General features: G+C 30.6%; 5 protein-coding genes across 5 annotated transcripts; 4 read left to right on the top strand and 1 right to left on the bottom strand.

The window, feature by feature from the left end:
* The first annotated feature begins 602 nt into the window (after positions 1 to 602).
* Positions 603 to 3360, top strand: LOC128964311 (DC-STAMP domain-containing protein 2-like). Its single transcript, XM_054310896.1, has 2 exons — positions 603 to 1810; positions 1887 to 3360. The coding sequence occupies exons 1-2, from the start codon at positions 603 to 605 to the stop codon at positions 3358 to 3360; spliced, it is 2682 nt and encodes an 893-aa protein (XP_054166871.1).
* Positions 3361 to 4131: 771 nt separating this feature from the next.
* LOC128964310 (uncharacterized) lies at positions 4132 to 5103 on the top strand. The gene is made up of 3 exons (XM_054310895.1): positions 4132 to 4351; positions 4426 to 5049; positions 5096 to 5103. The coding sequence occupies exons 1-3, from the start codon at positions 4156 to 4158 to the stop codon at positions 5101 to 5103; spliced, it is 828 nt and encodes a 275-aa protein (XP_054166870.1). The 5' UTR covers positions 4132 to 4155.
* Positions 5104 to 5924: 821 nt separating this feature from the next.
* On the bottom strand, positions 5925 to 6830 carry LOC128963908 (uncharacterized). The gene is made up of 2 exons (XM_054310451.1): positions 6674 to 6830; positions 5925 to 6602 (listed from the first exon to the last, which is right to left on the bottom strand). Exons 1-2 carry the CDS (start codon positions 6777 to 6779, stop codon positions 5926 to 5928), a joined length of 783 nt encoding a protein of 260 aa, XP_054166426.1. The 5' UTR covers positions 6780 to 6830; the 3' UTR covers position 5925.
* A 3832-nt stretch (positions 6831 to 10662) lies between these two features.
* On the top strand, positions 10663 to 11620 carry LOC128964309 (uncharacterized). The gene has a single exon (XM_054310894.1). The coding sequence runs from the start codon at positions 10769 to 10771 to the stop codon at positions 11618 to 11620; it is 852 nt and encodes a 283-aa protein (XP_054166869.1). The 5' UTR covers positions 10663 to 10768.
* Positions 11621 to 13699: 2079 nt separating this feature from the next.
* On the top strand, positions 13700 to 14330 carry LOC128964308 (uncharacterized). The gene is made up of 2 exons (XM_054310892.1): positions 13700 to 13826; positions 13908 to 14330. The coding sequence occupies exons 1-2, from the start codon at positions 13806 to 13808 to the stop codon at positions 14328 to 14330; spliced, it is 444 nt and encodes a 147-aa protein (XP_054166867.1). The 5' UTR covers positions 13700 to 13805.
* The last annotated feature ends 3663 nt before the right edge of the window (positions 14331 to 17993 follow it).

The following is a 17993-nucleotide window of genomic DNA, read 5'->3' as shown; positions in this document are numbered from 1 at the left end:
GTTTAGCCATACAAACAAAAATAAGCAATAGATTGTCTTTAATGAACTAATAATTATTGGTAATTAACATTAGCTGTAAAATTAACATTTATTAGATAATAATTAAAAACAAATAATTACTTGAATTTCTCACAATTAGCAATAATAGTAATATTAGTAATAACTTATTACAGTATTAAAGTTAAATAATTACTACTAACATATTTTTTTAAATCATTAATATTCAATAATTATATTTATTATATGTAATTTGATTGTAATTTGATTGTAATTTGATTGTAATTTGTAATAAACAAAATAATTAAATATCTATATTAATAATATAATTAAATATCTATATTAATAATTAAATATGTCTTAACAAATATATATATCACGTGATATGATATGCGAGACATTATTTCAATTCTTTTCATTGAAATATTCATGAGATTTATGATATAATAGCATATATTATGCGCGACATTAATAATAGCACATAATTTAAATTAATTTTTGTTGCTTTAAATAATTTAAATTTTATTTTTCATTCAATGATTTTCCAATTACGGTAGCATTCAATAGATTGATAAAAATTTGTTTTGAAAACATCTATTGAAGACATGAATCCAATTATTAAAGTATTGGAAAAGATCTATAAATTTGTACGAAAAATATATAAAAGATATCAAATATATAAACAAATTAATCGATTGGAAACAATTAAACTGAATGGCATTCGCAAGAAATATGGTTTACATCAGCACTGGAACGATGGCATCGGTTCCCACTTACAAGACATCTGTTTGTTTCCCATTGTGTTTGTCTTCACATTAGTGATCGGACTCTACAATAGTGTGGTCACAGCATTAGGTTCGGCACCGAGTGCTGACCGTCGCCAAAGTCATATGAGTTTTGTCTTCAAGAATGGCACCGACGAAAACAAAGTCTTTCGAAAAGTAGTTTATTTTATCTTTGGTTTGATTCTGGCATTCCTTACATATCTGTTCCTCAGTTCACAAGAGTTGGTCTCCGATACAAAACTTATTTCGATGACTATTATAGCTCTTGTTGTGTTTGCATTGATCGCACCGTTCAAAGAGATAATACTTTGTCTAACACTTATTGCATTGCCATCAATATTGTCGAGTAAATTAAGATTCATATTAGTGGCAATCATTGTCTATGCCGTACTGTTTAAGTTGTCGCCCAATATAACAGCAAATGTATTGAAAGGTGTCAGCTCTGCTGGTTGTAGTGTTTGGGGCGCCGGTAAAGGTGGCAAAGATTTAGTCATCAGTAATATCAAACAACATATTCAAAAATTACTACATATTATACAAAATACTTATAGACAGATCAAGAGGTCACTCAAAAAGTTCAATGAAGCCATGAAAAGATTGCTTCAGAGTATAGATATTAGGAAAATGTGTAAACAAAATCGTATGAATAAATTCAATAAGAAATGTATAAATGATATGCATTTAAGCTTATTATCAGTTGATATGACTCCTGTATTCATATGCGATGCTATCACTAATGGAGCACAGAGTACATGTCAATCGATTAAACAAATGTCTGCAAAAATATACAATCAAACAATTATTTTAGTTAATCAAACAATTGAAGAAATATTGTACGATCTGTATGTCGACATTGAACTAAACCACGAACTTAACCATTCAATCAATATTTCGGTCGACTTTGATACTGCCGTCTCATCAATTGGACGCCAATTCTGGGAACGACATTATATTTTAAGTCATATGTCATACTTGGCTAATATCAGAATTATTATATTAATAATTATCACATTTTGGATATTTATTATGTAAGTAATTATAATAAATTACTTTTATAAATTTATCAAATTTTATTTAAATTTATTTATATTTATAAATCAATAGGTCAGTCATATACTTAATTATGTTCAAAAAATCTGATCCGTGGGATAATGTCTACATTGATGAAGAGTTTATGGAAATTGACAAAAAGCGATCAGATTTGGGAAAAGAGACTGTATTACCGCTTACACTCATAGAACAGGACAGATATGTTTCAACATTTGACATAACTATGACCCGACCCGAAATGATTCGCTTTTTTATTGGTTTTATTATGTTTTCCTATATCTTTGGACAGTTAAGCATTTATTTTATTGTCGATTATTTAGTCAATTGGCTGATCCATCTATACAACAGTGTTTTAGATATTTTCATTGAAGTGCTGTCGCCGTCGTCTTTTACCATTAAAATCGAGGGCCAAAACTTAATGGCACATTCAATGAGAGGTATGCAAGACTCGTTTGACATCAAAGAAAAAATGATCAAAAAATTTGAATCCTGTAAAGCAGTTCCCAATCCGCCAAATGTAGAGCTATACAAAAAAATGTCACTTTTATTATTAGTTGTATTGATGACTGTATTTTGCGGGTCATATGGTCTCCGGCTTCGTCATTATGTGGCCGGTCTTTTTTATCCACATCGCATACCTGTCCGTACAGTTTGGCTCTACAATCATATACTCATAACAAGAGGTAATATATTTGAATTCTGGAGAAAACAAATGCGACAAAAAACTTATGGAGATATCGATGGTCCAGAAAGTGTCAGTCTATTTGAACGGTTATGTCATGAATACAAGTATTTGCGTATCATTTGTACCGTTTTGGGTGTCTATGAGAAACAAGTTTCATGTGTAGTGTGTGGCATACGAGTCAAAGACGACGGTTCTGACCAATCCATCAGTTGTGTCAACAAATGCGGTGCCTATTATTGTTTCGACTGTTTGGGCGGACTTAACAATATATGTATAAATTGTATGAATACTATTGACTACATAAATATTGGTGACATCAGTGAAGAAATGGATTCAAGCGATGAAGACATACCCTATACTCTCGATGACGAAGACTTTCTCTATCAGTACAATAAAAAGAAAGATCAAAAAGTTCAACAAATTATCGACTATTTGGATGATACCGATCAACACGCCTATCAAAGACGTGATTTGGTATCAATTGCCTATCAATACGACACTAAACATCAAATGCCAAAACATATATATATTGTGAACAATAAAGAGGACGAAAGTCATTACGAGACCGACGACGACGAGTCATATAATAACGATAGCAATGATTACAATAAATATTTATTTAGTTTAGAAAAACAGTTGAGAATACCGGCTGAAGATATCGTTAGAATGAAAACCAATGCCAAGAATTTTATGGAACAGGAGATCAATACCAGTGCTGTCCATAAGGTTAAGGAAGACATGTATTCACATTTTAGACGTGAAGACGACCAACGATTGATCACAAATGCATTACTGTATCAAAATAGAGACCAAAAAAGCCAACAAAAATATAACAAAATGTGATACAAATTACACATTTTCTTAATTAAATAATTTAATACTTATTTTATTTTTATTTATATTTTTTCTATATTTTATATTAATTATATTTGAATACTTTTATTAATTTTTGTCACTATAAATTATATATATTTTACATTATATTTTATATTAATAATAATTTACATTAAACTTAAATAAAATTATATATACCTAATCTTTAGATAAAATTGTAAAAACTTGTATATCAATAATAAATAATTTATTGAATAAACAATTGACAAATAGACAAATACAATACAAGTATACAATAGTATAATATAACTCACTTTTTATACTATTAAAGATTACATATAATATAATAATTAATTAAAATAATTTTTAAAATATTTATATTAAAGATATTATGTTATAAACCAATTGAAAATATCATATTGTATCTAAACTCGTAAAATTTTACTTTATCTTATTATAAACTAAACTAATTATTAACATTTGCATAATTATTGTTAATATAAAATCTATTCAATAAATTACTTATCAAATATATGAAACAAAAGTTTATTGTTACAATAGTGAGAGATATTATTATTAAAGTTTATATTCAAATGTTAACGAAAGATAACTGTTTTCAATACTAAATAAGTGTTTGATAAATAACTAAAAATTTTTTTACTAGAATTATAGTAAAATATATAATAGTTATTATATTGCCATCAGATATTTATTTAAACTAAAATCTATTAAAATTTAATAATGACATTCATTATGATAGTTAAACACTACTTAGTAATTGTAAAGATAATAGCATTGATATGTATGACACATAAAACTAACGGTGTATTTGGTGCCGATATTTGTGAGGAAACGTATGTCGATTCGGTTTTCATGATCAGAGACGGCATAAATGTTCGCCGAAGTGACCATTTGTGGCACTATTCGTATGACTTTAAGTTGATTAGTGTTGACAACCAAATACAGAAACTCAGACATTTGTTGAACAACAATAAAACCAGTATTTAGATAATCTGTTTAATCAATTTAACTGATAGTTATTTAGCTTTTCCTGTATGTCTTTAAATGTCTTAGTCGGACATGTCTTAAGTGGTTTGTACGTCCCGGAGATCAATTGCAACGACAACGACAATATGGTTAAAGCGATTGAGTCAGCAGTCGATGACAATGAGATTATCAATTGTACGACATGTCGAAGATGGCACACAAACCTATTGCTTGTCATTTACAGAGACGACAAAATAGCTGACGATTGTTTTGCCTTTAAACAAGTGGTTCCGGTCACCAATCAAATTAGGGATATTCAGGACACAAACTTTCACAATGGTTGGCAAACTAACGGCACAATTACTCAACGAATAATACCTATCGATTGGGGCAAACTTCAGGACACTATCGCTATGTATTACGAACCAAACAATTATCAGATATTTATGATCTTAAATAAGTCTCCGAAAGACAATCGCCAATCGTCGGCACTGTTCTGGACGTCACTGAATACCGTTAATTGGATAAAGTATCTGAAACAGAGTGCTTTGGCCGATGATCTCACATACAATGGTTTTATAAGGTATCAAAATCAGGTGTACGCTGTGGCCGAACCCTATGGCTATCACAAGACTAGACGAGGTCCGAGTCAACTGTATCTGTTTGACCCGATTAGCAAAACGCTAACAAAACATGTTAGCAAATCTAACGGTGCTATTAATTGTTTAGTTAATTATACAGTATTTATTTCTAATAGGATACTGAACTACTTGAGTTATTCGGGTGCCATCCATCCCATAGATACAATTGGATCACATATTTAGTTTTGATTATAATTGTTATTACAATTATCGTAGTCATTGTTATAGTTGTAGTATTGATTGTTTATCGCAACTATATTAGAAGTAATATACAGTATATATTTGTATATAAAATAACATTTTTAATAATTAAATTGATTTGTCAATAGCTTCGGACACTACAATAGTGTACAACAATGAAAACAATAAGACAACAGATACGCCTCCGACAGATAAACTTAATGCAATTACTATCAGAAATACAGATAAAAATGTCACAAATCTTCCCGAGACTACTAATACTTCCAGTCAGTCACCTAAGACCGACACTAAGCCATTAGCCATCAGTGGTAAAGCAAACACAACCAGCGGTTCAATGTTTAATGAAACTACAATGAGAAGTAGTTTATGAAATATTTCTACATATATTTGTTTATATATTTAGTATTCATTTATAAATATACTGTAAAATTATTTTTAATTATTATATATTATATCATTAATGTATACAAAAAATAATTTTTTAAACACGTTTTTATTAATTTATTACAAACTAAACTTAGTTATATCAATATATGAAAAATATAATAAATTTCTTAATGAATAAAATTCAAAAAATTTAGATAATATTCAATATAAATCAAATGTAATATAAAATATATCTAAAACATAGATTAATCGTTTTTTAAATGATAAATAAAATCAAAATAAATCTAATGAAACAATTTTTTAAAATATGAAGAAAAAGATAGTCTAAAGAAAATAAAAGAAAACATTATTTGAGTGATTAAATCGACTTAAGGGTCGGTGTCTTGGAAGTGATCGGAGTCTTCTGAGTTTTCGGCGAAATGTTTCCGAATGTCTGCGACGGTCTTGGAGTAAGGTTTGGTTTCTTTTCAATCAACTCAAAGTCGTTGATCTCTTCTTCGTCATCATCGTCATCGTCGTCGCAATTATTGACAACGCTATTGGTCTTGATTGGTGAAAGTGTTTGTATGGAAGTACTGCGTTGAGGTAGTGGTGACTTCTGTGTATTCATCGACTTTTGTAAACTCGTCGATTTGAAAGAACTGCCAGAAATTGAGACACATTTTGGTCTGACACTGTCGGACACTGACGCCCGGATTGATCCCGAAGTTGAAGTGTTGCCAGAGTTTTGTAGACCAGATTTTGACTGCTCTTTGACTTTATGGCAGATGCAGATACCAGTAGCAGAATTAGGTCCCGAACAAGCAGAACATCCCTGACTGACAGTATGTGACTGATCCAAACTGACGGCCGGTATGTTCGACGCTGATGTTGTCTCTGAACGATTAGTGTTGGCCACAATCACCGGGAGCTGTCCTTCGCGTGAGTCTCTAAGACTAAACATTAAGCAACACAAGAGCACGACCACCAACAGGACAATTGTGACCACAATTGGAACAGTAATGATGACATTGATGTCGTATATCTGTTCATTGGCTGATAGAAGAAAAAAAAAGATTTTGTTTGTTAATTGTTTTATCAAATGTTAAATCAATATCAAAGTCTACATTCAGTGATCAACTCTTTTGTTGACTTCTGTTGTTCAGAAGATATATTGTCAGACAATAATAAGATGAGACAACAGATTAATGCAAATTGTGATCTCATTTTCATTTGTGGTTATAATTCAGATAATTGAATAAAAATATTTGAATAAATAGTTAGTTAACTGACAATTGTTTGAATAAATAAATCAATACAAAATACGATATTATTACTACAATGGATAATAAATTTCGAGACAAATTGTAATTATAAAAACTTAATAGATTTTTCGGATAAAATTTGGTATTATATATTTGTAATGATATATTTTACAACAATTTACTGACAAATTGTTTTAATAATTAAATTTAAAAAATTAAAAAATATTTAAATAATTTTGTTGTTTAATATCGTGATAAACAATTCAATAATAATCGGTCCGTGAATTACGCGACACAACTATCATATCATTAAAATTTAATTAAAAATTAAAACTCAGTAACGGTTTGAATTGTCGATTGAATTGTAGACAAATAGTCAACAAAAAAGATTTTAAATAACCACTAAAAAAGTGAATATCAATTGAGTGAAGACAGCAATCATGAATGCAAGATCAACATCTCTGCCAAATTTGAGTGATGACGAGGGTTATGACAGCAACTTTAGTGGCAGAACTCGAAAGGATAGTGAGACACAAACCGATGAAGAAGATAGTGACAGAACTCGAAGGAATAGTGAGACACAAACCCATGAAGAAGATAGTGGCAGAACTCGAAGGAATGGTGAGACACAAACCGATGAAGAATATAGTGGCAGAACTCGAAGGAATGGTGAGACACAAACCGATGAAGAATATAGTGGCAGAACTCGAAAGAATAGTGAGACACAAACCGATGAAGAAGACGATAGAGACTCCGGTTTCGGTGATATCGACAAATCTTTTGAAAAGACCGACGCAGAAACACAGACTCCCAAATGGAAAGATGAAAGACATTCAAAGGGTACACAAACAAAGACAATTAAAAAGGTTGATCGCGGCGTACAAACAGTCAAGAAAAAGCGTGTCCGCCCAACCAGAAAAACTACTACCGACGATGACACGGATCTTATACCAACAGAGCTTAGGGATCTTTGGTCGCAAATCACAAGAGGTCGATCCACACTCATCTATCCAAACAAATTTTTTGGCCGTCCTCGACAACCACATCCAACCGAGCGGACTAGTAGTGATGTTGGCAGAGAAGAAAAAACTGGAGGTGAGGACACACTTATACCATCTAAGCTGAGAAATCGTTGGTCTCAAATCACAAGAGGTCGGTCGACTCTTATCTTTCCCAAGAAATTTTTTGGCCATCCTCTACAACCTAAACAAAGTGATTGGACTGGTGAAGATGGTCGCAGAGACCACACTACTGGCGATGAGGGCACACTTATACCCGCAGATCTAAAAGATCGTTGGTCACAAATTACGAGAGGTCGGTCGACACTTATCTTCCCGAAGAAATTCTTTGGTCGTCCAATACAACCGAAACAAAGTGATTGGACTCGTGAAGATGGTCGCAGAGACCAGACTACTGGCGATGAGGATACACTTATACCCGCAGATCTAAGATATCGTTGGTCACAAATCACGAGAGGTCGGTCGACACTTATCTTTCCCAAACAATTTTTTGGACGTCCTCTACAACCTAAACAAAGTGACCAAATTCGTGAAGATGGTCGCAGAGAACGAGAAGAGCCGACTGGCGATAAGGACACCCTTATACCCGCAGATCTAAAAGATCGTTGGTCACAAATCACTAGAGGTCGGTCGACACTTATTTTCCCGAAGAAATTCTTTGGTCTTCCAATACAACCGAAACAAAGTGATTGGACTCGTGAAGATGGTCACAGAGATCAGACTACTGGCGATGAAGACACGCTTATACCCGCAGAGCTAAAAGATCGTTGGTCACAAATCACTAGAGGTCGGTCGACACTTATCTTCCCGAAGAAATTTTTTGGTTGTCCAATACAAGCGAAACAAAGTGATTGGACTCGTGAAGATGTTCACAGAGACCAGACTACTGGCGATGAGGATACACTTATACCCGCAGATCTGAAAAATCATTGGTCACAAATCACGAGAGGTCGGTCGACACTTATTTTCCCGAAGAAATTCTTTGGTCGTCCAATACAACCGAAACAAAGTGATTGGACTCGTGAAGATGGTCACAGAGACCAGACTAGTGGCGATGCGGACACACTTATACCCGCAGATCTAAAAGATCGTTGGTCACAAATTACGAGAGGTCGGTCGACACTTATCTTCCCGAAGAAATTCTTTGGTTATCCAATACAACCGAAACCAAGTGATTGGACTCGTGAAGATGGTCACAGAGATCAGACTACTGGCGATGAAGACACGCTTATACCCGCAGAGCTAAAAGATCGTTGGTCACAAATCACTAGAGGTCGGTCGACACTTATCTTCCCGAAGAAATTTTTTGGTTGTCCAATACAAGCGAAACAAAGTGATTGGACTCGTGAAGATGTTCGCAGAGACCAGACTACTGGCGGTGAGGACACACTTATACCCGCAGAGCTAAAAGATCGTTGGTCTCAAATCAAGAGCGGTCGATCCACACTTATATTTCCGAAGACATTCTTTGGTCGTCCAATACAAACGAAACCGAGTGGACGCAAGTCGAGCCCTGTCGGCCGCACGGGTAAAGGTGTTACTAGAAATCAAATGACTGATTTCATGCGTGAAGTCGATATTCAGCATCCGTTCCGCAATTGGGAAGTATCACCCAAATACAAGTGGCACACTCGCGGTCGGGTGCCGTCCGATTGGGAACAGATGATGTCATTGGTTCGGCTAAATCAACGCCGACGACAGCAAAAAGAAGGCAAAAGTGGTGATCCTTCACGAAACGCACACTTCGGTAAACCAACTTCGGAGGACTTTAATTATTCAAAAGACTCTGGATTTAGCTCTGGATTTGACTCTGAATTTCACTCTGGATTTCACTCCGAACACAACCCGACAGACAATTGGAACCGAGAGACCATCGGTGACAACGATTTCTTCTATCCGAAGACATTCTTTGGTAAACAAATGAATTGGTAACACATTTGATGTCAAATATTAGTATATATTAGTAGTGATTGTATTCAAACCATCAATTAATGATTTGTCTGAATTTATTATCAATCAGTTGTCATATGCTTTATATTAAATACTGTTTCAATTATTTCTTGTTTTTATGTAATTTTGTATTGAAATTGTGTACAAAAAAAAAGAAAAATCAATTTTATTTTTATCAAATAATGTTTTTATAGACAAGAAGTAATATTTTTCGTCGAAAAAAAACAGAGTTTTAGCTCCGGTAAGCATCGGTAAGGATCGGTCTTATATTTTCTTAATGACACCAATTTTATAATTAGATTTGATTTTTTTGACATTATCTGAATGGTTGTCCAGAAAACCAATGGTAGCGTATTTTTCGGTGTAATTCATAATAGTATCGACATCTTCGGGATGTGAGTCCAAAAACTTTGTCACATCAAACACTTGATCGCTAATTACAGTATAATTCAAAGCGAACTTTTAGTGTTGTGTTTTAAACACTTCCTCGACGGTGTACTCTTTATCTTTGGATGTACTCTCAGATACTTTGTTTTTTAAAATTTGTTTTGTCTTATCGTTTGGCAATTTTTTTTTAATTAATTTTATTATCAAAGTATTTTCAATTTTTCGTTAGTTTTTCAATCATTGGTAATAAATTATTACTATATATTGTATACTGTGTTATAGAGTAATGTAACAATTTATACAATAGTTTTAATTGTTTAGATATTTTTTTATCGCATATACTATACCTAACCCTGTACCACATATACTATTAATTGTTTTAAACTAAATTAAAATATATAGAAATATTATCACGAGACAAAAATATTTGATAAAACAAATTATATATATTTTTAAACAAATAAATGCAAATAATATAATTATATCTCTAAATACTTTTGTAATTGATTTGAATTAATTTGTTTATAATAACTGTTTTTGAAACACTATTATCAACTATCAGATCCTATTCCCAACTATTTTTAGTTTGATTTTGAATACAATGGGAAAGAAAGAGAAGGCAAAACGTATCCCATCGGACGCACCGACAGCTCTAATCGCACCATCAGATTATGAGCACATATACAAAGGACAGAAAAGTAACACTAAAGGAAAGGGAGGAACGGCTGCCAAACGCATTCCATCGGACGCACCGACGGCACTGATTGCTCCATCAGATTATGAGCACATATACAAAGGCGAAAAGGGATCCAAAAAGGGTGGCGGAGGTAGCGGTAAATCTAAACGTATCCCATCCGACGCACCGACGGCACTGATTGCTCCTTCAGATTATGAGCACATATACAAAGGCGAAAAGGGATCCAAAAAAGGTGGCGGAGGTAGCGGTAAATCTAAGCGTATCCCATCCGATGCACCTACAGCTTTGATTGCTCCCTCAGATTATGAGCACATATACAAAGGCGAAAAGGGATCCAAAAAGGCTGGCGGAGGTAGCGGTAAAACTAAACGTATCCCATCCGACGCACCCACAGCTTTAATTGCTCCTTCAGATTATGAGCACATATACAAAGGAGAAAAGGGATCCAAAAAGGGTGGCGGAGGTAGCGGTAAATCTAAGCGTATCCCATCCGACGCACCTACAGCTTTGATTGCTCCTTCAGATTATGAGCACATATACAAAGGCGGCAACAAATCTAAAGTACCGGCCAAACGGCTGCCATCGGACGCACCAACAGCTCTGATCGCACCATCAGATTATGAACACATCTACAAAGGCGCCACACGTACAGCACAAGGTGGTGGTCGTACCGGTGCTGAACAGATACCCAATTCTGTGGTTAAACTAATCGACGATTATGTTCAACAACAACCCAAACAATATGACCACAACTGATCACAAGTGATGATCACAAACATTGTTTTCACTTATTTTATCTTATATTTCAAATTCTTTGTATTTTTATATTTTTTGTATTAAATTTCCATCAAATGTTAATTAGTTTCTGTTTTGTTTTAATGCAATGAAATTTAAATAGATTACTAATTTTATATACAGTATTATAAATTAACTAAATCGTAATAGCATTTACTTATTTTGTATCCAATTTTTATTATATTATTTAGATATTTATTAATAAATTAGTTTCAAATAAAAGTTTTTTAATTTTTACTTTTTACAAATTATTTACACTACTGTATATTACTATTTTTGTTGAAACTTATTGTTTTGGTTGATTCAAATTGACTGTATTAATGTCACTATTTTTAACCCAAACACCGGTCTGTTTTGTTAAACATTTGATAGACATTCAATATATGAAACAACAATCAATATAAACAAATCTAAAAGTATATTATCATTAAGATAATAATTTAATAAAATCTCAAATTACTGTTAAATTAGATGTAAAAACTTGATATAAAGCAATAATTGATATAAAAATAATAGAAGAAACACATAATAACCAATGAATGGCGTAAATAGGATAATGCATACAAATATTAATATAATGAATCTCTTTGATAAAAAATTATAACTATATATATAATAAATTATATCTATGCAAAAATATATTTTATAATTTATATAACATTTGATCCCACCCTACACCCCACCCCCATGAGATCGAAAATCTTTAGCAACCCTGATTTTATTATTACTTAAAACAATTAGTTTTAACCGTATTATAATTGGATAATGTAATGGAAACCATCCATACAAATGGAAAGGGAGAAAAATATCTGACTGACCGCATCTGACCAAACATTAACGGTTAGATATTTTTATCACATTTCTGCACTAATGTAGTACTCAATGCCATTAATTGCAGCCTCCAGTAGTCAGTCTCTTCTTCCCAATAATATTGTTATCATTAAATATATTGAAATATATGCTGTAAAGTATCAAACTTTTCCAAATCCTTTAACACCATTAGATATGGCAAAAAAACATGAGTATCCACTCAATCATTAAACATTTTTGATCAGTTAAGTGAACCCAACTATTCAATACCATCACTCATTTGCAACACACGATTAACACATATTAATTTATATAATAAATCAAAATTAAATAAATTATACAACAATTATATAACAAATAATCAATAATTCATTTATAATAATTTAGTAAAAGTTTTAAGAATATAACATTGAAATAAATTGAAATTTTGACAAATTCTGATAAATAATAACAAATAAATGAATTATTTATTTGTATTGTCTTTTGTTGGCATTTTTATTGCATATGTATTGGTAAACAGTTTTTCACACCAATCTTCCTGTTTTCGTTGTTCACATTTAATACATTGATTCCAGTATTTCCTATCAATCACTTCATTTGGTTTGGCTATAAATTGTCGACTTTTTGACGTTGAATGACATCTCAATGATGACAACGATTTGCCGAAAAGTTTTGCACAAAGTTTTCGATTGAATAAACTCATCAAAAAAAAATCAATTGTTTTTATCTATAATATAGACTATAATAAGCATTAATTTTATTATTTAACTGATTGTAATAAAAACTTTTACTTATATTAATATACAAATTGTATATCTACCAAATGTCAAATAAAAACCAAATTTACTGTATATAATAGATAAAGATAATTAGTAATTATTAATTACAAAAAAATATAACTGATTTTTATTTGGATTGAAATTGAAAACATTTCGTTTTTTAATAATTGAATATTTATTTTTAAAATTAACTGTCAAATAAATAATGCAATAAATTTGATTTATTTTATTTTATTTTCAAATTGTTATAATCGCGAGAAAAGTAAATGTTAAAGATATATAAAATTATAAATTTCAAAATTATTCTACAGTATATACAGGTATCATAATTGTATTGATTAAAAAAAACTGTTTAATTACTGTAAATCAGTAGTGACTAACACTTATTTGATGTGACTATTAATAATATTATAATATTTGCATAAAACATGTATAAACTACTAAAAAGTATAAATTTATTAACCATTGTTTTGGCCATAATTTTGTTGACAATTGAAGTAAATATTTGTGAAAATAAGTCGATAAACAATTCGCGCGAAGCAATTGCTAACAAGTCGATGGACACCGACTTCAGCGATGTTTGTACACATATTTATAAGTCATTAATAATATTATTGATATTTTATTAGTAATAAACTATATTATAAACTATATTATAGTATGAATCGGTCGATGAAATCCTAAACAAGACATTTGTCCGCAACTTTGACTATTACGATCAAACCACGGCTCGACCGAAGACTAAAAGGCCGACTAAATCCGAGAAAAGTATAGTTGAATTACGAGAAAACAACGACATGTTACCGACGGACAAATCCGGTGCCGGCAGTGGCGGTGGCGGCGGAAATCTGGTGACCATTCTGGCCATAGCAGGGGTCGCCGGTATCGTTGTTGTCATAATTGTGACGGCAGTCATAGTATTGGTTGTGAGAAAAACCAAGAGTGACGTCAAACTTAAGGTTAGAAATCTGGGCTCTCGGTTGTCATTAGCTTCAATACAGACAGTGGCCTCAAATACAGGACAACCCGCCACTAAAAAGAAGTCACCAAATAAGCCAACAAAGAAACAAATTAAAAAATAGATATTTTATATTGATTTTTCACTATCTGTTTGTTAATATTTCAGCAAATTTTTATATATAAAAATTAATTTCATGTATTCTTTTGAAAAAATATCATTATTTATTTATATGTTTTCTGATAATTATTTATATTTCAACTTTTATTTGTTATAAGTTTTATTCAATAAAAATATACTAAATTTTATACTGCAATACAATACAGTAATAATTTAGAAAACAATTTTTATTAAAGAATAATTTATTTTTTCTATAAATTACTGAAACTTATTAATTTAAAAAAGTTAATTTTTATGCATATTATATTTTTTCATTTAGAAAATATAATATAAAAATAAGTATATAAAAATTTATTAAAACAAAAAAAAAAACATTTATTTAATGATAAACTTGAGAATAAACATTATTACAAGAAAATAATTTTTATTTGCTTATTATGCAAATAAAATGCCAATATTATTGTCATTATATAATTCTTTATGGATCTCAAAATCATTTAAATTTAATTTATGATATGTTTCTATTAGTTACTAAATAAATATATATATATATCGATATATTTTTGATATTATAAATGCAAAATTAAATATAAGATCAACGATTAAAGTTTGCATTCTGTTATTGACTATACTTATAATTGACATAATATTTTGCATAATTTATTTATATTTTTAGGTTTTTATAGTTTATTCAGTGATAACTAAAAATATCTATTCTCTTATACGAAATGAAAATTATGATTTCATTAAAACTAAGTTTGTTTATAGTATTAATTTATATAAATTACAACAACAATAGTGCTGTCAATTGTACCGAAAGTCAAGACCAATTGGAGACGAGCACCGATACCAGTGACCGATCGGCACAGACATGTGGTCTATCGGCTCGGGAAAAGTGTTTGGAACCGATGCGCAAAGTTTTCACTACAAAACACGTGTCGTACGGCAAAAATGAAAATGAATTGTCCGACACTTGCAAGTAATTTACAATTGGTTTTTTGTGGTTATAATTGGCTTATTGTTTGAATTATGTAATTGTGTTTTGTTTTATCTGAAAATAGAAAAATGCAAAAACTGATTACTTGTTTTGACAAATATCTGGAGGAATGCAAGTCTAATGGCGCCCGCATTAGAGAAAAAGTGGCGAATCTAATGAGTGGTCAACAAAAACTTCACAACACTTTATGCGATGATAACAGTCAACTGAGACAAAGTTTGTATCAATTTTTTTCTTAAAACTAGTTTTTTCAGTATTATTATTATTATTATTAATATAAGTCTGATAACTAAATATAATAATTTTGTCTTTAAATTTTTTGAAGGATATCTAAGTTATGCTCATTGTATTGAATACAACAGTAAAGATACGATTCAGTGCTTTAAAAACTACGAGAAGGAGTTGTTGGACACTATGAATGAAATGCCACTTCAAAGTCAAAAGTTTGGTTACATTCAAATGGACTCAATTTGTTGGTCAGTTAGATAATTGTTGTTAGAAATTTATGATATAGTTTTTTTTATAGATTAGATAAAAAATTATACTGAACTTAACCTAACAGTGAATCCTAACACAATTATTGTTGACCTAATAGTGCACTTGAGAGACACAATACCTGTACGCGACTAATACTGGAAAGTCGTTGCAATGTCAGTGCCGCCGATCTTTCCGAACAGTTGTTTCAGATGTCCCGAACCGATGTGTCGGCCGATTGTGAGCGCCACCGGTCTAATCGACATTGCAGTGGTGGCGGCGGCTCTCAAATAACTTGGTTCAGTCCTAATATAATAACGGTTCTCTCATTGTTTGCATTAATATTTTAATGCTTTTTTTCAACTAAACACACAATTATTTCATTTTTTTCTGATGACATTTTTTTGCTAATAAACTGCAATCAAACAAATCATTAATCAAAATATTTAATATATATATAGAAAAAAATTGTTTTGCATATTGAATATCAATATCCATTTATAATTTATCTCTACTGTATTTGTGAGTAAAAGTTAAAGAGAAAATAATAATAATAATCAATTTTCTGGAAATCAAAAACATTTTTAATCATATATTAGAAAAAAATCATTAATAATAAAATTATTGTCAAATCAATATTTTCATTTTATTAGTTATTTACACAACAAAAATTAATATAATAGTTAGCAAATTTGTTTGACACTAAATGTAAACTTTTTAAATAATATGTAAATTAAATTTATAAATAAATTACATGTACTGTATTGAAAAAACCAAACAAAATTATTGTTTATTAATAAATTTATTAATATAATCGTTGGTCATATCAAGTGCCGACTCGTACTTGTCATCCGTGCACTGTTGATACCGGAGCGCACACTTATCGCACCGTTTACTTTGTCCGTATTCGTAGCCCTGATCGCCGCCTGAGAAAAGATACGGCAAATTTTGTGGCATATCTTTGCCCATAATTTCCTGCGAATCGATCAACGGTTCGGTAATCTGTCCGCTGACTGTTCGCTGACATATCTGTTCGCACAGCAATCGGGTCATACAGTCAGTCATGTTTGCGTTGTCCACTGTTTTCATTTCCTTCTTAAACAAATCTTTGACAAAACCTTCGATAACGTTACCAAATATCGGGTCACTGGAGAGGTCATCGCCGCCATCAGACACTGATCTCTGGACACAAAACACAGCAAACAGTAATAATAATAACCCAATCAATACTGAATTATGATTATTATTAATCATAGTTTTAATACGGCTTTTTCTGATACAACTAAATAACTTAAATAATATGTGATATTATTATTATTTTCATAAAATCTGGTCTTTGTTTGCGAGAAAAAGTGGTTTTCATTGAATTTTTTTTCTTCAGTTTTCAGGTGACAAAAAAACTCAACAAAAAAATGTTAGTTTATTTAGCTATTTCCTGTGTTTTCATATATAAATTATAAACAGTATATGTTTGTGTGTGAAAAATATTAATATACATACATTTAAACATAAAGTTAAAATTTTTTTAGACATAATTACCGAAGCGTTACTTAAATTTAAAGATAATTAGATTTTTTTCTGTTGAAATGTCATAGTTTTTGAAATGCAATACTATTGATATTTATTTCAATACATTCAATATATAGTGAATAATTGCTAACCTTGTAGTGTAACTCAAATATTTTGTATATTTTTTTAGATTTAATTAAAAAATTTATTTGTTTCAAATAATTTAGTTAATACTGTAGTTACATATTACCGTTACACCTATTGACCCAATAATTAATTTATACTAATGTTATACAAATTTTTATTAAATTAAAAAATAATTTTTTGTTAATATACTATTACCATAATGATTAATAAACAAATGATTTTATTGATATATGCAAAAATAATGATCAAAATATTATTGATTAATTAATTAGATATCAAATAATAATATTACATAAATTATAAGATTAAAAAAATATTATATATTGTAATTATATTTATTATTAAAAAATGATTTGTTGGTTAATAATAAAAATAATATTATTTTTATAATTAATATATTCTACACAAAAAAAAGAGTACAACAGTTGAGTATAATATTAATAATATTGTAATAATATTAATGATATTATTATTGATTATATGTTTTGCAAGTATAATAATATGATAATATTAAAATTGATAATGTGTTAGTATAGCAAA

The sequence above is a fragment of the Oppia nitens genome, unplaced genomic scaffold (assembly GCF_028296485.1).
Source record: "Oppia nitens isolate AA-2021 unplaced genomic scaffold, nextdenovo-longstitch-racon4-pilon3 scaffold8_pilon_pilon_pilon, whole genome shotgun sequence".
NCBI lineage: Eukaryota > Metazoa > Arthropoda > Arachnida > Sarcoptiformes > Oppiidae > Oppia > Oppia nitens.
This window is presented reverse-complemented; position numbering and strand designations above follow the sequence as displayed.